At 59.3% G+C, this 25,525-nt stretch overlaps 1 protein-coding gene across 5 annotated transcripts; it reads right to left on the reverse strand.

Moving 5' to 3' along the window:
- Positions 1–25,525, reverse strand: Fcho1 (FCH and mu domain containing endocytic adaptor 1). 5 transcript variants are annotated; one of them, XM_027932057.2, is made up of 28 exons: positions 25,457–25,525; positions 20,698–20,778; positions 20,200–20,269; positions 15,740–15,831; positions 14,425–14,499; positions 13,235–13,376; positions 11,725–11,877; positions 11,392–11,496; positions 10,125–10,223; positions 9,937–10,033; positions 8,973–9,017; positions 8,790–8,868; positions 8,230–8,254; positions 7,883–7,940; positions 7,328–7,506; positions 7,220–7,244; positions 6,678–6,729; positions 6,129–6,220; positions 5,471–5,740; positions 4,226–4,338; positions 4,052–4,139; positions 3,809–3,917; positions 3,099–3,254; positions 2,673–2,805; positions 2,147–2,346; positions 1,164–1,219; positions 691–855; positions 1–231 (listed from the first exon to the last, which is right to left on the reverse strand). In XM_027932057.2, the coding sequence occupies exons 3-28, from the start codon at positions 20,224–20,226 to the stop codon at positions 209–211; spliced, it is 2,658 nt and encodes an 885-aa protein (XP_027787858.2). In that variant the 5' UTR covers positions 20,227–20,269; positions 20,698–20,778; positions 25,457–25,525; the 3' UTR covers positions 1–208. The 5 variants fall into 5 exon arrangements, with proteins under 5 accessions (XP_027787858.2, XP_027787854.2, XP_027787856.2 ...); XM_027932053.2 differs by having other exon boundaries at positions 20,200–20,273; XM_027932055.3 differs by lacking the exon at positions 25,457–25,525 and adding an exon at positions 22,599–22,681 and having other exon boundaries at positions 20,200–20,273.

A 25,525-nucleotide genomic window follows, 5' to 3' on the forward strand; every position in this document is an offset into this window, starting at 1 on the left:
TAAGGTCTCCTTTTTTATTTTGTTAGAAAATAAAGTGTTTATTCGAAGAACGTTAAAAGGCCAGGACCTGGGGCGTTGGCGGGAGGAGGCCGGTCTCGGCTCAGCCGGGCTGGTGCGGGGCTCCTCTCCAGAGTCTGGCCTCGTGGGGGCGACAGCGGCCCGGCTCCCAGCAGGAGGGCGGGGGGTGAGTGAGCACCTCGGTCCCAGCTCAGCAGCTCACCAGGTACATCCCTGTGGCAGTGGGGACAGTGAGGAGGGCCCTGACCTTCCGGTTCCCTTGGCGTCCCCCCCCGTCCAACGTTCCCATGGTCTGTGCCTCGGGTCCCAGCAGCCCCTTGTGGGGCGGGAGGACCGAGTGGGGGTGGGGGCGGGATCTGGTTCCCTGCCCTGGGTCCTTCCAAGGACGCCCCGGGGGTCAACCCGGCCCCTGTTTCTCCCTCTTTACTTGCAGTGCTGGGGGGACCGGGACCCCAGGCCTGCTGGGCAGCCCCCGGCCCCTGAGCCAGACCCCAGCCCTGCTTCTACCTTGACTTCTTCCTTTGGGGCCCTGACCCCCCAACCTACTTCCCCAATTTTGGGTCTCCTGGCTCCCAAACCTTCAAACGCCCCCTCCTGCCAAATTCCTCCCAGCAGCCCGGCAGAAGCAGGTGACAGGGCCCAGCTCCAGTGCCTGGTGGCAGGTGACCCTACCTGTGGCGAACCTCCTCTTCACCAGCGACATGCGGTAGCCGTTGCCCACCAGTTCCAGGTCCACGCCCGACAGAGTGGCCCCCTCGCTGGTGAACTGTGCGGCCACAGGGCTGGGCGTGCTGGGCCCAGACAGGGGCTCCCAGCTGGCAGAGAGGTGGCCAGAGCCTAGGGAGGCCTGAGGTGAGTTGCGCCCCCGCCCAGGGCTGTCCCACCGTCCCTGCGCTAGAAACCCTTTGCTCTGTGGCTCATCTGCCCCGCCCACCTCCTCTTGCACCCATGCACCCTTTTCTTCTGGCCCCGCTGGTTGACACAGCAGTCCTACCACAGGGTCTTTGCATCTGCCATGCCCATCCCCCTGGACTGTCTTCTCCCACATTTTTCAAGCCCACTTCTCACCACCAGCATTCTCCCCAGTCTGAATAAGTGCCTCCCACCTGAGCTCTCCCCGTCCTTCATGCACACCCATAACTCACCTGCTGCCTCAGACACATCTGGAAGCTTCCACATGAACCGCTTCTCCTCCAGGCTCCTGGCAGTGAGAGAAGTTTAGTCAGGTCTTCACCAGAGAAGATGCTAGAAGCCTGTGGGCACAGTTTGGCCACTTCCTGGTCCCCTGCGTGACCCCCACAGGCCCACTTCCCAGCCTTCCCCATCTGTAAAAGGGGTGGGCATGGAGCGGCTGATGCCCGACAGCACTTTGAAAAGGCGCATCCAATCCTCCTGCACAGCAGGTTCCGCCTTTTGTACAAAACGAAGGTGGGCCCGGGCCTCGGCTCAGGGGTAGAGCGCCCACTGTGTGCCTGGGGCCCTGGGTTCCAACCCCAGCACCGCAAAAAATTGAAATAAAAATAATAAATTTTAAAAGTGGTGGCAGGCCAGACTGGCGGCTGCACCAGGAATGGGTGGACAGTCCGGTTTTGGTGTGGCCTCAGACAAGCCAAGGAGCCTCCGGTGCCGGTCTCCCCCTCCATAAGTGGGGAGGTGAGAGGCCACACCTGGGGCTGCGGAGGGACCAGGACCGCCCGGCAGAGGCCTGCTCACGGCTGCTGTGGAGGAAGCTCCGTCAGGAATCATTAGTTTTTAAGTTAACTGTTTTGTTGTTTGTTGGCGGAGCTGGGGTGGACCCCAGGGCCCCGCGCATAGGAGGCGCGGGCTCTGCGGCTGAATTTCTTTTTGAGATGGGATCTCTGGTGTGGCCCAGGCTGGGCTCAAACTCCTGAGCTCCAGCCAGCCTCCTGTCTCAGCCTCCACATAGCTGGGACCGCAGGTGGGTGCCATTGTACCTGGCTCCAAAATTATCTAAATCATCCCCAGTTCTAAGCAAGGTAGGCGCCGTCAGGGGTCCAGCCTTGGCTGGACCTTTGGCTGCCACAACTCTGGGAGCCATACAGGTCCCCACGTGGGAGAGGACGGCAGGGGAGGGCAGGGCTGGGCTGGGCGTCGGTCGGCCTCGTACCAGGTGGCAGCAGGCTGCAGGCGGACATTGGTCACAGGCTCCCCCACGGGCAGCAGGATCTGGACGTTGGTGAGCGGCGTGGACACGGCGGTGGCCCCAGCGCGGTAGCTGTACTCCACCGAGACCTGGGTGAGCGAGGCCGCGCACTGCCAGTGGACGCTCAGCTGCAGAGGCAGGGACTGGGGGCCGGGGCGGGAGAACTGGGGGGACAAAAGCAAGAGAGACACAGCTCGGGTTTATGTCCTGCCACCCCGTGACCTTGCCTCGCCACCCATCATTCCACCACGCTGACAGCGTCACACACATATCTTCCAAGGACCCCAGGCCGGTGCAGGAGAACTTAGTGTATTACACTGTGTGTCCAGCAGAGGGCAGGCGAGCACCTCATTTTAACAAAATCGGCCAGACAAGTGCAAGCCCAAGGTTTGGGGCGGGGCCTCTTCCAATTTGCATAATTGTACCATCTGCACCAATGAGGGAAGGCCCCCCAGGGCGCGGCGAGGCCCCACCCCGGCTCCGGGCCCACCTGGTATCGCAGCAGCACCACGTTGTAGTAGGAGGCCGTGGGGTTCTGCTCCGCCTGGCGCTGCAGGGCCTCGGTCAGAGCTGCCATATTGAGCCAGAAGTCTTTGGTGTCCGGGTCGCTCTGGGAGGGGTCACTGTGCAGACAGGGACTCATCACCCCCAGCCCTCAGGAAATGCCCTCCCAGGGCTTTCTTCTATGCCAGCGGCTCCCTAAAGACGTGATTTCTTGTCCCACCCTCGGCCCAGGAAAGCCCTACTTGGGCTGGAGGTGAGGACACTAGAGGAGTCAAGGAAGGCAAGGTTCAGAGAGGGCAAGCAGCTTATCCCAGGCCACACAGCAAATCCCAAGAGGCAGAGTAGAAATTCAGAGCTCGGGAGCCGCTGACCCCCCAGTGTAAGGCCCCTTCCCACTGGGCGTGCCCAGTACCTGAAGAGCAGGTCAGCACTGGGCTGGAAGTGCTCGATGGGGGCTGTGTGCACGAGCCTGAAGCTGAGGACGGGTGGGGGTGGGGTCCCGTTGAACACTCGCATGATACCAGCAGGAAAGGTCATGGTCAGCTCCCCAGTGACTCGAGCCAGGCAGCTGGGGAGTGGGGGACGTGGTGGCTCAGGGCTCTGCTTGGAGCCCTATCCCCGGCCCCTGAGTCCACCACAGCTGGGGGTTCCCAGTCCCCAATCCAGCAAGACCCTAATCAAGCCTGCAGCCCTGTCACCCCTGCCTGGACGAGAAGAAGCCACCCAGGACTGAGGGAGAAAGAAGGCCCCTCCCGTTTGCTTTTCTCCTAGACCAAGACCTCAAGCCACAATGGCTGCGCGGTGCAGCGGTCCTCAGCCTGGGCTTGGGTCAAACACTTTCCTCCTCCTTGTGGTGTGACAGGAAGGTCCTTCCTGCTGATCCACCCAGGGACGTCGGGCCAGGCTCTGGCTCCCCAGCTCACCCCACCTGCCCCTGACTGGGCACGGCTTCTGGTCCGCTCAGCCTGGTGGCACAGTGGCCTTGGGGAGCCCCAAGCCCTGCTCTAACGCCCTCTGGGGCTCCCACTGCCCTCCAAGGCCGAGAATTGTGTCTGCTACTTCCTTTGAGACCCAGACACCAGCCTTGGAGCCCTCCCTGTATCCTTCCCGACCTTGTCACACCTGGGGCTGTGGCCACGGAAGTAGGCGTGGACGTACTCCGTGAAGGCTGTGGCCACAGGCAGGGCATCCTGGGAGCCGAGGACCACAGGGCTTGGGCCCCGGGAGACTCCTGGGGTGGCGAGGAAGAAACGGGTCACATGAATGCGCACAGGCCCTGACGACCCACCCTGCCACAGCCGCCAGCTACCGCCCAGACCAGAGACAGGGTCCCCGAGGCTGGGGGGCCAGAGCTGCCCCACGTACCGTGTCCTGTCTGGGAGGAGAAGCCGGGCCGCTCCGAGGTGATGCTGGGGGCGGAGGAGCCCAGTGGGGAGGGGCTCAGGGGCCGAGACTGGAAGGACAGGGGTGGGGGCTAGAAGTGGAGGCCAAGAACCACCCAGGCCACTCCCAGCCAGTTCCTGTCACATCCTCACTTACCAGGTCACCGTTGCTCCGGGTGAGGGGGCAGGACACCTTCCTGGAGCGCGGCCTCCGGGGTGGGGCAGCGAGGCCCTCCCTAGAGGTGCCATCGGCGGGTGGGGGCACCAGGTCTGGGAGGAGCGTGGAGAACAGGTCCAGATGAGCCACCGCCCTGGGTCTCACCCTGGGTCTGGGGAGGGACCCGCCAGGGGCAAGGACTCAGCCACAAACAGGGGGAGAAGGGCTTCAGGAAGACGAAGCCGGGAGTTGGGCAGGCACCACCCACAGCCCGAGCCTCCAGACACTGGCAGCCAGACAAGGGCGAGTGCCTCGTCAGGGGGTGGGCAAGCAGGGCTGGGGGCCACGGTCAGCAGCGCTATGACACCCACCTCCGAGGGTGAGGGCCGCCTAGGTGACCTGGGTCTGCCTCTCACCCTCCTCTGTTAATACACGGGGCACGTTTGGCCCCTTGAACTGGCTCAGCCAGGTTCTTTCCCATGGAGCGCGTCAGCAGCGCTGGGGACAGTGTGTGGTCAGAGCTACCTCTGGGGCCAGGGGGCCACCCCTGCCTGCTCCCTTCCTCCACCCGTCCTCGCGCCCCTCTGGCCCTGCCTGCTCAACCCCAGGCTCTCCTCCCTGGGTGGCCTCCCTCCCTGCTCTGATGACATCTTCACACAGTTGTGACATGCCACCCTTGCCTCACCACCCCCCACCCGTGGCCCCTTCCCCACCTGGCTGGCCACCTGGCTGGCTCTTCTCCACCCTTACCCGAGGCCACTCTTCCTTCACCTTCCCTCCCTCCCAAGCTGCCAGAGGAGCATGTGACCCCAAAGTCATGCAGGTCCTGTGCTTCCTCCATTCGAAGCCCTGCAGGGCTCCGCTTCCTCAAGGAGCATGTCACAGTCCTCCCCAGGCCCAGGCGCTTCCTCCCGCCCCCCCCCTTCTCCCTGGGGGTTCCTCAAACGTGCCCAGCAGCGCCCGCCCCGCCTCTTCCCAGGCTGTGGCGACACCTCCCAGCAGCCCCACCCATCCAGGGGCCCCGCCCATCCTCACCGCCATCAAATCTTAGCGCAAATGTCCTCCCCCCGCCCAGGCCTCCACCCAGCACCGTCATCCCTGCCTTGTTGAATATCGACCTCGTTATCACCCCTGTAGAGGTGGGGGTCACCTCATCCCGCCTGTGTCCCCAGAAATCCGATCAGGCCCTGCCTACAGGGGGCACTCAGTCCCCTCCAATCTCAGGGACAAGGACACTGGACTCACCTCCTCCGGCCTCCAGTCCCCAAGGGCCTGGCGATGGTGCCAGGTGCTGCGGAGAGTCGGGTGACGGTGGGGGCCGTGTTCCCCTGGGTTCAGGGGGCTGTGCCCTACAGGTGGGCGGGCTCTGCGGGGTGCCCGGGCGGGGGACCCAGGAATCCGGGGAGGGGCCGGGTGCTGCATGGGAAGGAGAGTCGAGGCCAGAGTCTTCCACGTTTTCAGGTGACGAGGAGGAGAAAGGGGAGGGGCTGGAGGTGAACCCGAGGCTGCTGGAGCCTAGGGGAGCCAACAGACGGTCAGCGTCGGGCCCGCCCACACGGAGCCCCCGCCCACCCTCCTTCAGGCGGGAAGGTGGGTTCCCATTCTCGGTTGTCCATCTCCCTAATGTCCTCTCCACTGTTACCCACCACTGTTACCCAGACCCAAGCACAGACCGCCACCCTCTACGGTCTGTCCCACTCGAAAGCGTCCATCAGCTATAGCCCCGCCCACTCACGTGACAACCCCGCCCACTTATGTAAAGGTGCCCATCTTCTCTCCTAGGCTGCCCCTCGACAGACCAGCCTACCTTCCCATTGGCCCTGTCTTCCCTCCTCCTGGCCTATCCTTGCAATGGCCCCACCCACTCTCTCGCTAGCCACGCCCTCACCCCTGTTCCCATCACCTGTAAAATCTTCATGGTCAAAGGCTGACTCCAGGGGTGGCCCAAAGAGATTCTTGGATACCTGCTCGTCCAAGGGCAGCTTTTCTGCACAGCTGTGGACCAGGAGGCCAAGAGGGGCGGGGTCTATTGGCTGTGTGCCTTGTCCGCCCCCCCCAGAGCCTTTGCGAGGTCTACTCTGTCCTGAGCTGTTCCTGCAGTTGTACCTATGGCCACTTCCTACTCCTCCTCGGGGTTCAGCCCAAAGCCAGCCCTCGGGAAGCCCCCATCCCAAGTGAAGTTACCCCTTCCTGTCTGCAGCGCATCGCGGCCTGAGCTTCTCCACAACACTTATGAGCATACTTAATTCATTTGCTGGTCATTTTAATGAGCCACTAGAATGTGACTGAGAACAGAGACCTGTCTTGGTCACGTACCCCAAAACCCACATGGGGCAAGTATACAGAAGGTGCTTCATAAGCCAGAGGCACAAGGCAGAGACATGGGGAGGAGGTAGGGGCGGCCCACACCTGCCACACCAGTTAGCTCCATGTCCTACCCTGTGGAACCTACCTGCTGGTCCTTGGGGCAGACCGAGGCCTCTGTGGTTTCCCAGCAGCATCCCCTGTGGGAGATACCCCCCTTGAGCCTTCCTGTCACCCTGCCTGCAGCCTGCTCATTGCCCACACCACGGCCCTGAGACTCAGGGGAATCAGAGGTTCAAGAAGGAGCCAAGACAACCTGTCTCCAGGTGTGGGCTCCTTTCCTAACCCCAGCTTCTCCTTTTAATTTTATATATATATATTTATTTATTTATTTTTTTTAGTTGTAGTTGGACACATACCTTTATTGTATTTATTTTTATGTGGTGCTGAGGATCAAACCCTGGGCCTCACACGTGCGAGGCAAGTGCTCTACCATGAGCCACAGCCCCAGCCCTCCTTCCAATTTTCATTTAATTTATTCTTATTTTACAAAGGAGGCAACTGAGGGTCAGAGTGGTTAAGCAGCCTGCCCCATGTTACAGCAGAGCTGGGGTTCAGATTCACACCCAAATCCAGGACCAGCTTTCCCTCCAAGTGTTCTTACCCAGATTAAGACGGAAGGCTACTCACGTGAAGAATGGCGTTTCATGGTGCCCTGTGGACAAACGAGGCAGGGTCAGGCACAGGTGCATCCAGCCAGCCCTGCCGCACACCCAGAGCAACCCTCCCACACCTCACCCCTGGGCCTGGAGGTAGGATGAGGCTGCCCGCTGTGGCCCTGAGCTGTGCCGCTGCAGCCTCGGGGTTACAGGACGGAGCCCGGGCTGGCGCGGGCTTGATGTGCACGTGGAACTTCCGAGGCTCCTCATCGTCAAAGTCGGAGTCACTAGAGGAGAAACGAGAAGGCTCGGCCGTGCTTAGGCCTCAGTCAAGGAGCCAAGCAGATCCTAGCAGCCCTCAGATCCCACCTGTCCCTCCCTGCTCAAACGTGTAGAGACCCCGCACAGTCCCTCTGCTCACACTAACTGGCAAACTCCTATTCAGCTGCAAAACCTCAACACTGGTGCCCCTTCCTCCAGGAAGCCCTTGGACTCTCCCTCTGGGACAATCCAACTGCCTCTCTCACTCTTGCCCATCCCTGACCCCACAGAACAGCTGTTTACATCTGGATGGGTTCCCTCCACCACGGAGGCCCTCTCCAGGGTGGACACAGGGGCGGTTGCTAGTGGCAGACTGGACAGAGCTTTGTCCCTGCTGTGCCAACAGTGGTTCCCAGGGACATCAGAAGGATATTGTTCTGGGTCACATCAGGTCGGACGGTGAAACCTTCTTCATCCACCTCTGGACACATCTGGGGGTGGAGAGTGATGAGGTGGGTCCCCCGACTGAACTTTTCCCCTCCAGGGCCTGGCTCTGACCCACACCACCTGCCCCTTCCCCGGGTGTGTGGCAGGTTCCAGGGGCACGCTGAAGTGCCATGGGGTGTCAGTCCTCCCACATGGCCCACAGGTGGGATCTGAGCCCAGCCCCAAGCTGCACTTCCTGGGGTTCCCACCCCGCCCAGTCTCACCTGGGATTCAGGTGAGAACAGGCCCCTCCCACCGCAGCCAGCCCCTCCCAAGCCCCTCCTTGGCACTCACCCCTGAATCGGGTTCCAGGAAATCTCTGGGGAGGGAGGGAGAGGTGTCAGCGTCAGCGCCTCTGGGACCTGGGGCACCTGCCCTACCGCCTAGGCTAGCCCTGGGGCCGTGGGACCTGGGCTTGCTCGGGTGGGGAGTCTGGAGTCAGCCGATCAGGACAGCCTGGGAAGGGAGGCCGCTGGAGCTGGACTTCAGGGCCGGCCTGAGAAGCCCGGGGACGTGGGGGTATCATTGGCAAGGCCACGACAGGGCTGGCATCCTGGACCGGCCGGGGCAGGGGTAATCCTTGGCCACTCTGGGCCAGGAAGCCCCCGGCCTGGCCTTGGTGCGTGGACAGACTCCAGCCAGGTTGGGCTTTGGCACCGCGGCACTACCCTGGGGCAGAGGTTCTTGTGGGCCAGCCTGGGGAGAGGGAGTCCTGGGCCAGCCTGGGACAGGGGCTACTCCGGAGCTACCCACAGAGGTCAACGGGCAAGACTGGGCTAGCCTGGGATAGGGAGACTCCTGAGTGGGGGATTTCTGGGCTAGCCTGGACCGGGACCAGGCAGGGCCTTCCTCACACGGCGGCTCGAGGCTCCCGCTCCCGCCGGCTTAGTCCTGGAAGGCGGAAGGCCTTGGATCCCCGCAGGCGTTTCATTGCTGAGGACAGATGGAGGCGGCTGAGCCGGACGGGTGTCCCTTCCCAGGCAGGTCCCTCCTCACCCGGCGGTCTAGCCTGGGCGACCAGGCCCAGACGTACTTGCCTTCCTGCAGCGCAGCCGCACTGTAGCTCTCGAAGTCCAGAGGTCCTGAGACAGGGAGGTGGAGGTGGGCGGGCCTGGCACGGGCGGCCGGCAGCTCTCGGCCACTCGGCTTGGGCCCGCAGTCAGTCAGGTAGGTAAAAGCGGAACAGCCCAGCCAGGGCGTGGGCAGGTGGGCTCAGGGGCTGCTCTGCCACTGGCTGGGTGGTGCCACCTGAGCCATCTAGACACTTGCAGCATTTCTAGGTGGAACTTGGGTTGGGTCAGGGGATTGACCAAGATGGGCCTGGACACCCAGAGGAGGAGCTGGGACTCTCCCAAGATGATGGGGAGGCAAGGGGCATGTGTGAGGGCGGCAGAGCTGGGGCCAATCAAGGGCAAGAAGGGGGGGCCACATAAGGAGGGGCGGCCTGAGCAGGGCCTGAGCCGTAGAGACAACAAGGAGGAAGGACAGGCCTCACTGGCTGAGTAGGCTTGGGGACAGTGACGTAGTTAGTGGACACCTACCCATCAGATCACCGAGCACTGTGAGAATTACTGTGAGTATATTCTCAGCCTCACTTTCTAGGTGAGGAAACTGAGAAGTCAAGACACATGTCCTACGTCACACAGCCAGCAAGGAAGAAAGGACCCAAACCAGGTCTGATTCTCAAACTTGCCCTCAGCTCCTCTCAGCCCCCACATCTGGGCTTTTCCAAATTTGTCTTTTGCTCAACAACACTCAATAGCTCCCTGGGGCCCTTGGGGTGAAGTCTGAACTCCGAGCGTGGCTTTCAAGGCCTCTCTGGGATCTTCTAGACAGACACACCAGACCAGCCATCAAATTCCCTTCCTACCTGGGCTGGAGACTTGGAATTGTCACCAGCCATTTTTCTGATGAAGAAACTGAGGCTCAGGGAGGCCCAGTCTCCCGCCTCTTTCTCTGCGGCTGTGGCCCCCAGCCTGGCCGCCATCTCTGCGGACTCACCTGGCTTCTCCCGACCCGTGCCCTTGCTCTCAGCAAACTTCCTGAGCAGCATCTCCACGCTGACGTTCTCTATGTTCTGCTTAAATTCCTCATGCACCTGGGTGGGTGGGCGGGCAGGGTGTGTGACTGGCAGGGTCCTCTTGCCCAGCACCGGCCCCAGCCTCATCCTGCACACCAGCCCGAGTCACCTGCCCAATCTGCACGTGAGTGTCCTCCACAGAGTGTGCGTAGGAACCCAGCAGCGCCTTCATGTGTCGCAGGTGGGTCTCCTCCATGGCTTGGAAGCGCTGAGGCAGGAAGAGAGGAGTGAATGGAAATGTAGAATGGCCATGTGACCAATCAGAACATCCCAGCTCTCTGGCCTCAGTGACTGATTAGAGAAAGAACCAATGAAAGTCTGCCCTAGGACTTTAGCTGGAACTACGAGAAAAGATGCTTCATTCCTGAGCCAAAGAGTATTGGGATACAAATGGGGGCAGCTGGCAGCCACTTTTCTGTGTGCACACACTGCACATGTGAGCATGTACACACACACACACACACACACACACACACACACACACACTGGCATGTCTAATGTCTGCCTAGGGGTCAAGTCCCCAGGGAAGACGACTGACTAGAGAATCAGAGAGACACAAGCTTCCTGCCAACACCATTTGGGCACCTGAATCCATCCATGCCTGAAGCCTCCGCACCCCCTCAAAAAAATTCTTCAGTTCACTGACCCTAAAAAATTCATCCATTTAAATAAACATTTCTTTCTTTTTTGGTATGGGGGATTGAACCCAGAAGTGATTTATTTAGAGTCAGAGATTCACTTAGTTGCTTAGGGCCTTGATAATTTGCTGAAGCTGGCTTTGAAATCACAATCCTCCTGTCTCAGCCTCCCGAATCACTGGGATTACAGGTGAATGCCACCATGCCAGGCTTAAATAAAAGTTTCTATTACTTGCAACTTGAAAAAGAATTCTTATTCTGAGTCCTGAGATTCTAGTCTACTCTTGGTCCATGTGGGTAGATGGAGACCCAGAGAGGTGCAGTAACTTGCAAAGTAACACAGCTCTTGAGGGACAGAGGCTGTGTGGCCTTCCAGCCACCAAGGAATCAGGAGATACTTGGCTTCTGAACTTTGCCCTTCTTCAAAAATCTCCCCAATAGAATGGAAATAATAATAACAGCCTAGGGAGTGGCTTCTGTGTCCCTGGTACTAGTCTGAAAACTTCAGAGTTGCTCATTTAACCTTCGCTGTTCTATGAGGCAGGCACTATTAGAGTCTCCGTTTTACAGATGGGGAAACTGAGGCACAAGATAATTTGGCTTCTGAAATAATGTCAATGACAATAATAGGACTTAGGCCTATGACCCTAAGCACCCTGGGACGCGGGCGGTCGGGAGGTGTCCCGGGCCAGGGACGCGCAGCCGTCGGGGTGCGGATCTCTGGGGCCGGCTTCCTACCAGCGCCGAGTCCAGCATCTTGTGCTCGAAGTCGGCCCTGGCCGAATTGTACTTCTCCACCGCGCGCCGCAGGCTCTCCGCCGCCTTCTTGGTTTTGGTTTCTGCCTAGGAGGCACAGGGAGGGGATGGCATTGGGATGGGGACACACAGAGGGCTTTCCCAGCCCAGACTTGTCACCTGGCAGGTGGGTTCCTGGGGTACCCAGGGCTCAGTGGCCACACGCAGGCCCAGTGACCACCTCTGTGCGACACATTTTCGTTCTGATCAGGCAGCCCCAAGGCCCTGCGGCAGATCCCTCAGACCCGCGCGCTGCAGCGGCCGCCACCTGCACACCTTGTCCATCTCTTTCTGGCTAGTGTTCTCTCTGCGCAGGCGCTCCTGGTCCATGCAGCGGCTCAGGTAGTTCTCGCGAGACTTGGGCAGCAGCTGGCTGACGCCCGAGAGCACCTGCACCGCGTCCAGGGTGCCCAGCGCTTCCTCCTTGCACTGTAGGGGGGGGGGGGGTGTGAAGGGGCGCGTGGGTGCCACCTGTGCCCACGCAGGGACCGTAATACTCTGAGTATTTTATTTGTCCCAGAGTATTTTGGCCGGGCCTGGTGGTGCTCGCCTGGAAATCCCAGTGGCTCGGGAGGCTGAGGCCGGAGCACCGCGGGCTTGAAGGCAGCCTCAGCAACTTAGGCCCGGAGCAACTTTGCGAGACCCTGACCCTAAATAAAACGAAGAGGGCTGGGGATGTGGCTCAGTGCTTAAGCAGCCCGGAACCTAATAATAATAATAATAATAATAATTGCAAGTTGAAAACACTGTACATGGGGACTGTATCGATTCCGCCCAACCCACCTGCACCCTGGCTTAGCCACAGGGCACACTGTGGGGTCCCCGTTTCATGGCTAAAGGATGCTGTGCTCCTGCAGCTGCCCAGCTTCACAACAGAGGATCGGAGCAGCACCTAACTAACCCAGAGAAAGTTCCGAATTCACAGCTCCAAGTTCCATTTCTACTGAACGCAGGTCACTGCTGCACTGTTATGAAGTTAAAAAAAAAAAATCGTTCGCCAGCATTCTAAACTGGGACCCTTTGTAAGTGCAAAGAATTTTTTTTTTTTGTATAATTACAAACTTCAAAGGTATGGGATCCTGAGTTTAAGGCTTGGATCACCCAAGATTCTAGACCTTTGGGTTTTGTTTTATTTATGTTTGTTTTTGGTACCAGGATTTGAACCCAGAGGCGTTTAACCACGGAGCCAATCCGCAGCTCTTTTTATCCCTGAGTTGCTTAGGGCCTTGCTGAGTTGCTGAGGCTGGCTTTGAACCCACGATCTTCCTGAGACGCTGGGATTACAGGCGTGCACCCGGGTCTAGGTTTTTAGGTCTAGAAATGTTAGGTATCAAGCCAGGCACCGTCCAGGGCTCTACAACATGTCGGCGAGCGAGCGCTGTCTGTACAGAACAGAGAGTCAGTGTGCTGGGCTTGTCCCCGACCTGGACTCTCCTTGTAGCACAAAAGCAGCCCGAGACACTATGCACAGGAATGGCGAGGCTGTGTGGTACGGGAGTCTGCATGTCACAGTCTCCACGCGGCAAAGGACAGCATCTGCTCCGAGCTGTGCAGAAGCCTCCGGGGCTGAGGCTGGCCACAGCCTGTAGGTGCGACTCCAGTTTTGCCCAGGGTCCCCACTGAGCCCCGTCCCCGCCCCCTGCTGCTGCTGGGCTCTGAGAGGGAGTTCATCAAGCCCAGGGGGGTCGCGTGTGTGGAGGTGGCGGGCATCTGGGGGCACCCCCAGGTCTGGAGGCCGCAGGAGGCCTGGGACCCGGATGCGCTGGCCCCGCCCCCTGGCACGCACCCTCTTGTGGGCCTTGAGCTGCTCCTCCCCGTAGCGCAGCACGTCCTTGATGAGGTCCTGCAGCTTCCGCGTCAGCTCCAGGTGACACAGCGCCAGCTTGTCGGAGGAGACTCGGAAGACCTCCCAGAGCGGGGCGAAGGTCCTGGGGGCAGGCCGGGGTTACCCCCAGGGTCCGCGAGGACCACCCCGCTGAAGTCCCCGCACTCCCGGGAATGGCCTCGGCTGCACATGTCCTGCGGGCCTGGCCCTGCGAAGCCTCGCTCATCTTCATTAGTATATATATTTTTTAATTTTCCGGGGTTGGGGACAGAACCCACGGCTTCCCATGCTAGGCGGGCGCTCGGCCACTGAGCCCCATTCTTAGTCCCAAAGCTAGAACTTAAGTCCTATCCGGGGACCCAGGAGTCCTTCCTGGGCAGTGCACAGTCCCCTGGTCTCCAGGCCCCAGCTGATTATTCCCACTGGGTGAGACTCCAGGTGGGCAGACTAAGTCCCCTGTGGCCTTTGCCCCTCGCAAGGGCTCCTCCAATGCTCCCCCCACACACCTTCTCTCCCTGCTGCTTCCGCCCCAGCCCTCCCCATCCTGTGCAACCACAGCAACCACAAGGAACTCTGCGAATGCCCAGGGGACCACATCACAGGTGGCTTGTGCCTGAGGTCCCTATGGCCTTTCCACCTCCACTCCCCTCTTCCCCCATCATTCCCTCCTCACCCCCCAGGCAGCCAGGTGAGCCTCCTTGTTCTTCCTTGCACAGGCCACGTGGGCTGCTGCCTCAGGGCCTTTGCACTGGCAGGGCCACCTGCCTGGGTCTCTGGCCCTCAGACACTCCCAGGGCCAGCTCCTTCTGCACATTAAGGCCTGGGCTCACTGCAGCTGAGTCTACTCCAGAGGAAGTGCCCACCCTCTCACGGTCCTGCTTCGTTTCCTGCCTAGCACTTCTCACTCAGGGAAAGGACTTGGTTATATGTGAGTTTAACTTGTGTCTCATGAGACATGGGACAAAGGTCCCATGGGCTGTAGTGTCTGGCTCTCAGAAGGTGCTCAACAAATACATGTGCAGTGAACATATGAAGAAGCCAGGGAGTGAACTCTACATGTCATGTCATGTCACATGAGTAAAGACACATCCACCCCGAGAAGGCTCCCGATGCCCCAGGCCCAGCGCCCTGGTGACCCCTGCCCCACTCACCCCATGGGGGTCCCGTTGCTGGCCAGCTTGGAGAGTTTCGCCATTGCCTTTGAGTACGTCTCCTCGATGGTGGCTCTGGGTGGGAGCACAGGGAGGCGGGGAGATGGCGGAGGTTCTTTCTGGGCATCTGGGAGAGCACTAGCCCTGGACCTCCGCTTCCCCATCTCCAATGTCTAAGCAGTGGCTCTCAAGGAGGGCATTTTGGAAATTTGGGCAAGAGATCCGTTTCCGCTAAGCAATGCCCTTGGCCAACAACAGCAGTGTTGGTAGCAGCCGGGAAAAACACTGGAGCACATAATGGGCACCGAGTGGAGTGCTTCGTATGGTTTGTTTCACTTAATTCCAGGAGAAAAGCTCATTTTTCCGTTTTCCCTCTGGGCAGATCCTGCTAAATGCTGCCTCATGTCTAGTCACATCTTCCTTCAAACAAAACCTCAGTTTTGCGGGGCATCAATGTATCCACTTGGAAGCTACCCCAGGGGCTGGGGCTGAATGGTAGAGGCTCGCCTAGCACGTGGGAGGCAGGGGTTTCACCCTCAGCACCAAAAGACAGGAGAAGAGAAGAGAGGAGAGGAGAGGGAGGGAGGGAGGGAGGGAAGGAAGGAAGGAAAGAAAGAAAGAAAGAAAGAAAGAAAGAAAGGTATTGTATCAATGTATAGCTAAAATAATAATAATAATTTTTTTTTAAAAAAAAAGGAATACCAGCTGTATGCAGTGATGCATGCCTATAATCCCATCGACTTGGGAGGCTGAGGCAGGAGGATCACAAGTTCAAAGCCAGCCTCAGCAAAAATGAGGCGCTAAGCAACTCAGGGAGACCCCGTATCTAAAAGGGCTGGGGATGTGGCTCAGTGGTTAAGTGTCCCTGGGTTCAATCCCTGGTACCAAAAAGAAAAAAAAGTCATACCAGTGGGAGCGGAGTTTGCCTGGCCCTGCAGTTAGTTCATCATGTGCGCAAGTGCGTGTTGGAATGTGGACTATTCTAGCATATGTGTTTTCATTCATCATCCTCAAGGCGCGAGATGGAGTTTAAAAATCCCCCCATCCAAGTAGGTTCTATCATCAGAAGGGAGGCTTTAGAACCAGGGTGGTTATTGTTTAAAAGGGGACGTGGAGTTCACAGGGCCCAGAACCATTGGTCTCAAGGGTCCTCAAGACCCTTTGGTTCCTCGAGGCCCCGGGAATTTGGACCTGGCGGGTGGGGGAGGGTACCTGGCAAGGCAGGTGCAGGACCTGAGGGGAGGTGGGCGGGACCACGGGGGTGTCACATGGCTGTGGGCGTGGCCACATGGTAGGTAGGGCTTGGGGACCTCACCTCTCCCGGATGAAGTCAGCCAGCTCCTTGGTGGAGATGGGCCCCTGCTTCACGCTGTGGTACAGGACCTCAAAGCCATGATTTTTCTCACCCTGAGGGGATGAAGGTGAAGATTAAGAAAGTTGGTGGGAGATGAGGCTATCAATGTTGCCTAGCAACGGAGGCAGGGCCAAGGAGCAGGAGTCCATCCCTGGCTTGAGCCATGGGTCTGTTGCACTTCCCCTTCGCCCCAGTTCCTGGACTTTAAATTGGACCAATCAGAAAAAAGCCTGGGGTTTGGAACCTGTAGTTGAGGGAACGAGAATCTCAGTTGTTCTTTGTGTCTCTTTTATCTTTGGTCCTGGTCTTTCTGCTTCTGTTTGCCTCAGTGTCGTAAGTTTTTCCCCCTCTGATTTTTCTCTCTCTCTCCGTCAATGAGGAATAGTGGTGACAAAAGATATTAGAAGCCAAGAGAAAACCATGAGCCTTAGAAAGATGCTGAACCAGAAGGAATCGAATAACATGTGTGTTTAGTCAAGTTGCTGGATGGAACCAAACCTGAAAGCCACATTGCCACACAGCTGTCCACTTTTATAAGCCAATGAATACAACCCCTGCTGTTTAAGTCACTGTAGTTGTGTTTTCTATTCTTTTCAACATGGAAACTCCCTCTCTGAGGCTCAGGTCAGGGCCTGGGTCTGAGTTCTTTCTCAGGACCCAGAAAAGCCCAGCACGGGGTGAGGCCCAGAAAACACAAGTTTTTGAGAATTTTGAATAAGTGAACAAATGTTATTTTGCTGTAAACAGTTAGTGCTGGTAGGAGCTGAGCCTCTACCCTGCGCCTACTTATGCCTCACACGAAACCTCTTTCCTCCGAGTTCTGGGCTGTCACTGTCCCTCGTCCACCTCTTACATGGGAATGAAGATTGATATTTGTCAGGGTCCCCAAAGCCCCAAAAGCAATTCTAGTTTTTGCTAATTCTCTGTTACTTAACATTTTAAATCTGTTTCTTCTCCAAATGCATTTATGTAAGGGCAACTTTTACTGCTATTCAAAATAGGACACTGGGACCCCTTTCCATATGAAAGTGTAGGAAAAATGACTTGACTTTTTTGGGGGTGGGGGGATTCCGGGGGTTGAACTAAGTGCACTCGATCCCTGAGCCACATCTTCAGCCCTATTTTGCATTTTATTTAGAGACAGAGTCTCACTGAATTGCTTAGTGCCTCGTCATTGCTGAGGCTGGCTTTGAACTCAGGATCCTCCTGCCTCAGCCTCTCTAGCCACTGGGATTACAGGCATGCGCCACTGTGCCCAGCAGGTGACATTTTAATGCCAGCCAGATCCTGTCACCTGTGAAGGGTGCCATGTCTGAACACTGAACTGTCCATTCAGAAGGGTGTTACGCTGGGGTCTGAGGGAACTTGGAAAATGTTAGCACCGATGATGCTTTGTAATCAGGACGGAAAGATGAGGTGGAGAGATCCAAGCCTTCTTTCTGCCTGTCTGTCTCTCCCTCTGCAGTGTTGGGGAGGGAACCCCGGGCCTTGCACAGCTAGACGGGGCTCCTCCGCCCAGCCCGGCCCCCGCCCCACGCCACTTAATTCCCAGTAGAAGTCCCTGGACCCTCCCTCTGGCCGCACTGGGCAGTGTCTTCCGTTCACCGGCCCAGTCACCTGGAAGCTGGAAGGCTGGTCAGAAGTCCTCCCAGATGACCCTCTTGCTGCACACACGGGAGACTGAACCAGATTTAGCGAATGAGCAAAAGCGAGAATTGCCTTTGGGGCTTTGGGGACCCTGACGGAGATCCATCTGGTTCATCCCCCTGAGAGGTGGCTGGCTCCCGGCCCCAGCTAACACGGAGCTACCCAAGGCTCGGAGAGGGTCGAGGCAGCCTCAAGCCCAAGGCTCCCGACAGCCACCCCTCACTCTAGAATCACTGATGGCGCTGGTCAGTGGTCCATCAGCTGCTCGAGTCCAAGTTCCCTTGGTTTGGAATTGCTTTTCCAGCCTCAGCTCCTGGTTTCTTCCCGCCTCGCCAGGAAGGCAGTAACCCATGCAGGGACACGTGGTCCCTTCGCACTACACCTTTGCCCAGGGGTTCCACCACCAGCCCTCCACCCGGCCAGCCCCGCCCACCTCAGCCCCGCCCACCTCAGCCCCGCCCACCTGCCAGTCCCTCCCAGCCTCCAGATCCTCCCGCCAGCCCCGCCCACCCCGCCAGCCCCGCCCACTTCACTAGGGCCCTTCCAGACCAGCCTCCTCCCAAGCTGCTCAGAACCCCACTTCCCCGGGCGCTCTGGTTGTCCCTCCAGCTTCCTGTCTAGACCTGTATTTTCAGGCTCCAGTGCTAAACCCCCCTTACATGCACTGAGTGTCTTAGAGTTGGTGACTTCGCCTCTCTGGGTCTCAGTTCCTCCTCCGACAGTGACAGCACCCAGCTCCCCAGGGTCTTGGTGAGGGGGCCTGGCACAGCGCTGGGCAAGGGGCCTCCTGGGTCAGTGTGAGGGCCTGGCAAACAGCCGCGGCAGCTCACTGCCCCCCGGGGATCCTCGGGTGAGGCTGCTCCAGGCACTGTCACCCAGGCCAGCATCTGGGCCTGACTCTGAGCCAACCACTGGCCTGGTTCCCAGGGCTGGCAAACCCCGAGCAGTGTCTGCCTTCCTCAGAGTGGGCTGGCAGCCGAGGGTCCTAGGGGTCTGTCTTGGGTGTGTGTCTCCTTCAAGAACCTCTGGATCCCAGTATTGCCCCAGTGCCTACTGGGGCAGGACCTTCCAATCACAGCTTGATCATGGCCCTCTCCTGCTCACACTTCCCCCATGGCTCCCTAGTGTCCTCCATGCCTCTTGCCTTGCCCGGCTCAAGGAGACTGATGCATCCCTGTCTGTCTTGATCACCCCTGATGAGAGAGTCTCCTTTGGACCACCCAGAGCCTCAGCCCTGCCCAGCCTGTGTGGGGGCTCTAATGCAAGCCACTGATTGAAAGAAGCATTACTAAGGGCTGGGGTGTGGGTCAGTGGTAGAGCATTTGCCCAGCAGGCCCCCGGCCCTGGCTTCAATTCCAGTACTAAAAAAAAAGACCTCGCTGGAGTCTGGAGATTTCTGTCATGGACAGGGTCCCCGAGGCACTCCCGTGTCCCAGGAAGATGGAATTCCAATGCCCTTTCCCACACGGGGTAACTGGGCTGGAGGAGGCAGAGTCACCTGGCCAAGGGCTCCCGCAGAACCAAATTCCAATCCGGAGCTCAGAGCTCTGGCGCGGGAGCTGGGGTGTCTTTAGGTGGGGGTGGTTTCTATTTTTTTTTCTTTGCTGCTCATCTGATTTTCTATGGAGAGTCTGCGCACTTTGTGCAATTAAAAAGGACTTAAAATAAATGTAGGTGCCTCGTACCTTAAAAGACATCTTAAATAGATGTAGGTACTGCTGTCAGGGCTCCAACTTCTGATGCTCTAACCATCAACCCCCTCCCACAGAGGTCCTCATGGGGGCTCAGAGACACAGAGTCCCCCGGGGTCACACAGCCATTCAAAGGCAGAGCTGGAGAGTCAGACCCCTGGGGAGAGGGTGCAGGTCAGACACCGCCCCCAGGTGGCAAGAGGGTATGGTCCCTTTAAGAAAGTGAAGGCGGGTAAGAGGAGCCCCAGCTGGGAGGGGAGAAAGGAGGGAGCCTGCTTGTTGCCAGGGGCAACTGGTTGCCTAACAACAGGCTTCCTCTGGCGAGCCCAGGGCCTGCAGTTGAGGAAGGGGCTTTCTGCAGGCCCCTCCGGGCCTCTCCTGAGGCTCACCCTCCTTAGCCACCTCTGCAGGGGGCGTCCTGTTCTCTGAGCTGGCCACCAATGTCACACTCTGGGCTTCCACCCAGCCTGCCCCTTGGCCTGCAGGACACAGCCGCATGCTGGCCGCTCCCCGGGTGCCCCTGAGCCGGGCTTGCCCTGGCCCTGCAGGGGGGGGTGTCCGGCTGACTCGGTGTTCTCGAAGCTGGACGAAGGCTCTTGGGGGCCCCAGCGCCTTCCAGAGCAGGGGGTCATGGGGCCAGAGGGAGGGAGTCAGCGAGGGAGTCCTCTCTGTCCCCCTTCCCGTTCCCATCCTGGGTGGGGAAGGAGCGCAGGGGACACAGGGGTCAAGCCAAGAAAACTCCCCAACTCTCCGGGATGGGAAGGGCGCGGGAACCCCCGGCTGGAGTGACCCCGCGTCCGGTGGCGCTCGCTCTGGCCCAGGTTGGTGTCCTGAGCCTGCACTTTTTTGCTGGGCAATTTCAGCTACCAGATTCCTCCTCTGGGCTGTGGCTTCCTGACTTGCCCAAGGTCACAAGGTCTGTGAGGTCTGAGGGTGTGGATTCTAACCCAGCCTGACTCTTCCTGCTTTGACTTCTACCTGCAGCAGACCCTCTCCCTGTCCACAAGACACTCAGTCTCCCCAACTCCATAAAAGTCCATATGGCCCTGCCAGAGCCCCCACCAAAATAAGAGTAGGTCTTACCCAAAAATGTTCCCCAAAGTACGACATCCTGATGGCCTCTGTGGAGACCCCTGCAGGCCCCCTCCGATATCTGTCTGAAGAAAAAGGCAAGTTTGAGCCACACAGTCCTGACAAGTGCAAGCCCCAGCCCGAGTAGGGGAAAGTGGGAGGAGGGAGAGGCGGATGCCCTGAGGCTGGGCTGGGGTGGGGACCAGGAGTGGGGGGCGGTGGTGGTGTCTGAGATGACTGGGCTCTGCTCCTGCAGCCCCTGGTCTACGGGAGCAGAACTGGACACAGATGCCCCAGTCTCATGGGGTCGGTCGGGTCTGCACTAGATGGAGGGACAGGTGGGGAGCTCAGGTGGGGAAGGAAGGGCACGGGGCTCGGGGTCTGAGCAGGTGTAGGAGTTCGTGGGCAAAGGTGGGAGTGGGAGTGGGTGAGCTCGGCCCAGGCGAGACGCTCAGGCCCAGGTCAGGGATGGGAGAATCCAGTCCCGTCTGAAGAGGGAAAGCCACTTGCCAAGGTCCCGCAGCAGGAAATGACAGCAGGCTTGACCCTGCCACGGCGGAACTCAGACCTGCCCTCAGATGCTCACGGCTCCTGTGGGAAGAGAGTCTGGTGGGGAGGGTGCTGGGGTCCCTGGAGTGTCCCTGAAGGTCCCCCTGAGGTCTCTTGAGTCCCTCTTCACAGTCCCGGCCGCAGCTCATTCAGCAGGGAGAGCTTGCCCCTGCCCTGGTGACCCCGCCAGCAGCCCCTGGAGGCCGGTGCGCACTGTCCTCTGAGCCACTGTCCAGCCCCAGGCCTCAGTTCCCCTCTGCAGCCCACGATGGGCGCCCGGGAGGGTCTGGCTGGGGAACCCTGGCTCTGCACGGGGCTGGGCCCGGCCGCCCGGTGGGGGAGGGCCGCAGGGTGTCCTTGGCATGTTCCGAGACCAGGCTGGTCACTGGAGCCTGCAGGCCTCATCCATAATTCATGACCCCATGGGCAGCTCGGCAGCAGCTGGGAGCCTGGGAGGCACGGTGGCAGCGGGGACAGGGCCGGGTCACTGCAGGCTGGGGAGGCGCCCTGGGTCCCACCAGGAAAGGACTGAGCAGGATGCTGGGCATGGCCGCCCCTCTCTGAGCCTCAGGTGACCCATGCAGCCCCGGCCCCTGGTCCTCGCATGTCTCTCAGCACCCGCCGAGTGCCCGCTCCGAGCAGGGCAACGCCAGGACCTCTGAGATGACAGCCCTGAGCCTGGCCCCCCAAAGGCCCCCAGTCGAGGAGGGCAGAGCCGGACACAGGCGTCCCTAATCTGCTGTGGTCAGGGAGGGGCCGACCGAAGGACAAAGGCTGGACTTCAGCAGGGGCCACGGGGGCTGAGCCTGCGGGGTACACCTGCACCTGTCATGCCAGCCACCAGGAAAGAGGGGGCAGGGGAAATTGCAAGTTCGAGGCCAGCCTTGGCAACTGAGGGAGACCCTGACTCAAAACTAAAATAAAAACACAGTAAGCACCAGGGAGAGAGGCTCGGAGGGAGAGCGCCCCGGGTTCAATCCCCAGCACTGCAAAAAAAAAAAGAGAGAGAGAGAGAGGGGCATGATAGTTGGGGTTTTAAAGCATCCACAGGAGTTCACCAGGCGAATCATTTGTTTCAGCAAATTTACCCCACACCATCCTGTTCCGGGCAATGCTGCCGCCCCTGAGGAACTTCTGCTCCCAGGGGAGTCCCTAGCCAACCTAATTTGGCGAGATGAGGCACTGCAGGCTGATGTCCCAAGGGAGGAAAGTCCCAAATGCTCAGATCATCTCTGGCCATGAGCGGGACCGCGAGCCGTGCTGAAGGAGACGGGGCCCTGTAGCACCAGGCGGCGACTTAGTGTAAAACTAAGTAAAACTGAACCCAGTTCCCGCCCGGCCTGGCGTGTGCCAGCCTCTTCCCGGGGCCCAGCGCCAGGCAGAGCAGACTCAGTTCTGCTAGACGCACGCTCAGGGATCCCAAGTTCCCCAGAAACCAACCGTCTCACTCCCACCAGGCACCTGCCCCTCTCTGTCCCCTGACACCCGTATGTGCCCTGCTGTGCCCAAACCCTCACACCTGGCCATCACCCCGCCTTCAGCCCCCAGCGGCCCCCATTTCACGGACGAGGAGATAGGCACAGAGGGAGGTGGCCGTCTCTGGGGACAGGGTTGTGCTCCTCTAACCCCGGCCTGGCTGCGGGCAGTCTCCCACGCACAACCTCCTCTGTGGCTCTGGCTCCTTGTCCCCAGCCCCCACCACCACTCAGAGCTCTGGGGGCAGGAGCCAAAGCGAAGGATGGCTCACCCTGAGGTGGCCCAGCCCAGGAAATGACACCACTCCCAGCCCAGGCAGAGGGCTCCCTTCTGCTCCTGATGGGGCCCAGGAGGGCCGGAGAGCCCCAGGCCGGGACTCAACTCACCCAACAGGGCGTCCCTCAGGGCAGGCACTAGGCGATGGCCACAGGCCCCTGTCACTTCCGTCACCGTGTGGTGTGTGTGGGGGAGACAGGAAGCTCACCCTGCCCCGCCTACCACCCAACTGCCACCTCACCTCCCCGCCCTGATGGGTCCCCAGGGACCTCTCTGAAACCACAGGGAGGCCGTGTGGGTGGGTAAACTGAGGCTTATGTGCTGGGGCCCAGCCTGGGGCTCTCATCACTGAACAAATCATAACCACGACAAGGACCCTGAAAGAGCAGCACCCACAGCCGAGCACCAGCCCTGGCCCCGCAGCCCTGAACCCGCCAGCCCAAGGTGGCTCCCTCCCTCCACGCAAAGAAATTTTAAAATGACATTTTTCAGCAGCGTTGGCACGAAGACGAGGATATTAATCTTATATACGAAAAGGCTTCCCTGGACCCCAAAAGTTCTCCTTCCTTTTTCTTCTGATTTGGAAAGAAGTTAAATGGCCCCTAAAAATGCCAGGAGTCTGAGATACTCTGCTGACCGCATCCCATCGGCTGCCCGGCCTCTGCAGTGCCCTGGCCGAGCCCAGAGATGGATAGACACTTGCCCAAGGTTACACAGCCGTTTGCCAGCTGACCCCAGATGCCCCCGACCTGCTTTCCCAGCACCAATTCCCGAAAACCTGGGACTCAGATGTGTGAGCCGCCCAGAAGCAGATGACATGGGACAGGAACCAAGTCAGCAAAGAAGGCATGGCCCAAGCTCCCAGCCTGGGGACCGGGTCGGGGCTGGTTGGGGGTCAAGGCCCCTGACCTTTTGCTGGATGACCTGGGCTGTCCCTGCCTTCTCCGGCTTCCAGGATCCTATAAACAGAACCAGACGCGTCCTGCTGGGCTGAGCGGGCACACGTTAGAATGAGAGTTTCTCTTCCTCCCCACTGATGGGTCCTCATGGATGCCACGCCATTTCCAAGATCAGCTCTGTCACCAGGACTGTGACCAGTTACACAGACCGGCTGGCTTCTCACCACGGTGTGCCCAGGCAGTGTCTCATCTGGTGGGGAAACTGAGGCACGGGCCCAGGTCCTGCCATGGCTCAGCCGAGGGAGGGCTGGCCTCTGAGCTGGCGCTCGGGAAAGTATTCAGCTTTCCCTACTGGTCCCCTCCCTCTCCATCGTGTCCTGTGGCACACACATCTATTGAGTGCCTACTGAGTACCTGACTTTACAGACAACACCCCTTGAAGACGCCCCTCCCTCTGTCCCCTTTCTGGTCAGCTGTGACACCATTTAGTGAGCAGCAATATTATAATTAATATGATAATGATCACATCTGCATTACAGCGCCCCCTCCTCCCACGGTCTCCTCTGGTCTTCCCAGAGGGGTCAGCCCATTTCACAGAGGAGCAAAGCAAGGCAAAGCCACAGGCAGGCAGAGGCAGGGGTCTCAAGTCTCATCCTGGAACTCACCCCTCTGCCCACTGATGGGACAAAGCTGCAAAGGACAGAGAGAGGCTGGCCTGTCACCTCCCACCTCTTCCTCCTGCCCAGGACCCAGCCCAGGAACTGGCTCGCCCCTGGCGTGGGTGAAGGTATGTGGGTCAGGGTGTGCCCCAGGCAGCTCCACTGGTGAGACCAGGGTCGGGTCCCTGTTCTGACAATTGCAGCTTGGTCATGTTTTACTAGTGGACAGGACTGTCCCCTTCTTATCCTCAGCCCTCTGGCAATGCCAGAGTGTCACCATCAACCCATTTTGCAGTGCAGTAAACTGAGGCACAGAGGCCAGTAAGGCTCATTGAGGGGTCTTCAAACCCCACCATTCTCTTGACCCCATCTTAAGCAAGAGGAAAATCACAGTCCACCCAAAAGAGGGGAGGTGGGTTCAGAAGCCCCCAATCTCAACTTTCAAAAGAGAGGAAACAAAGGCTCAGGGAGGTGCTGTCACCTGCCCAAGGTCACCAGTGAGGCAGGTCCATTGTGCTGCCTCCTGGTCCCCAATGCGGCTGGGGCAGGTGATCAGGGGATGGAGGCAGATGGAGGGGCTGCCCACCACCCAGCACTCCCCCGCACCCCACTCCCAGCCAGCCTCAGGCAAGATCTTAATTTACCTCCATTTATTTTCATCCCTAGGAACAGATGCTGCTGCTCCCCCTCACACACTCACACACGGGGAGGGACCCCTCCAATCCAGGCTCCAGGCCTTTCTAGGCCAGGCCTGGCCTGGCCAGTCCCCGCCAGGAGGGGACCCCACACTATCTCCTCCCCAGAATTCCAACCTCGGGGTCCCATAGAGGATGCCAGGGGAAAGACCTCCGTCCCAGCTTTAAGGTGGATGCCGGGTCGGACATTTAGATGTGGGGAGAGGAGACCCCGGGTTCCTCCAGCTGCCAGGCCTGAATAGGGGTTCACAGTGGAGAAAAGGGGAAGCAGGTCCTTCATCTCAATCCCTAGGGGTCTGCAGGCCAAAGTTGGAAAGAAAAAAATTGGGAGTGGTTCCCACCTCGTCTGCCCAGGTTTGCAGGCTGGAAGGAGAGTGGCGCCCCCATCTTTGAAGCCCCAGAACCTAGGCAAGATCCAGGCTTAGAATAAAGGGATTTGGGGAGGGGTCTTGCTGTACAGCCACCCCGCTGCACGCTCTAATTCTAGGCCAGGAGATGGAGTGCTGGGGAGGGGGTCCCCATCTTTGCCTCTGAACCCCCGACTGCCACCGCGGGGGGGGCCGGGGCGCCCACCGCGCAGCCCCCTACCCCGGCCGCCAGCCCTCGCGCGCCGCCGCGCCTTCGCCCGCCGCAGCCTCCAGTGCCGCTGGGCACAGCGCGCATGGGGGAACTGCGATGCCCGGGGACGCCGAGGGGTCCCGGGGACAGCACTCACCTCTCGAGCTCGGGCAGACCCCGCGCCCGCCGCCACCTGCGGCTCGGTTGCTGACACCCGAGCCCGCCC

Source organism: Marmota flaviventris, chromosome 1, assembly GCF_047511675.1.
Source record: "Marmota flaviventris isolate mMarFla1 chromosome 1, mMarFla1.hap1, whole genome shotgun sequence".
NCBI lineage: Eukaryota > Metazoa > Chordata > Mammalia > Rodentia > Sciuridae > Marmota > Marmota flaviventris.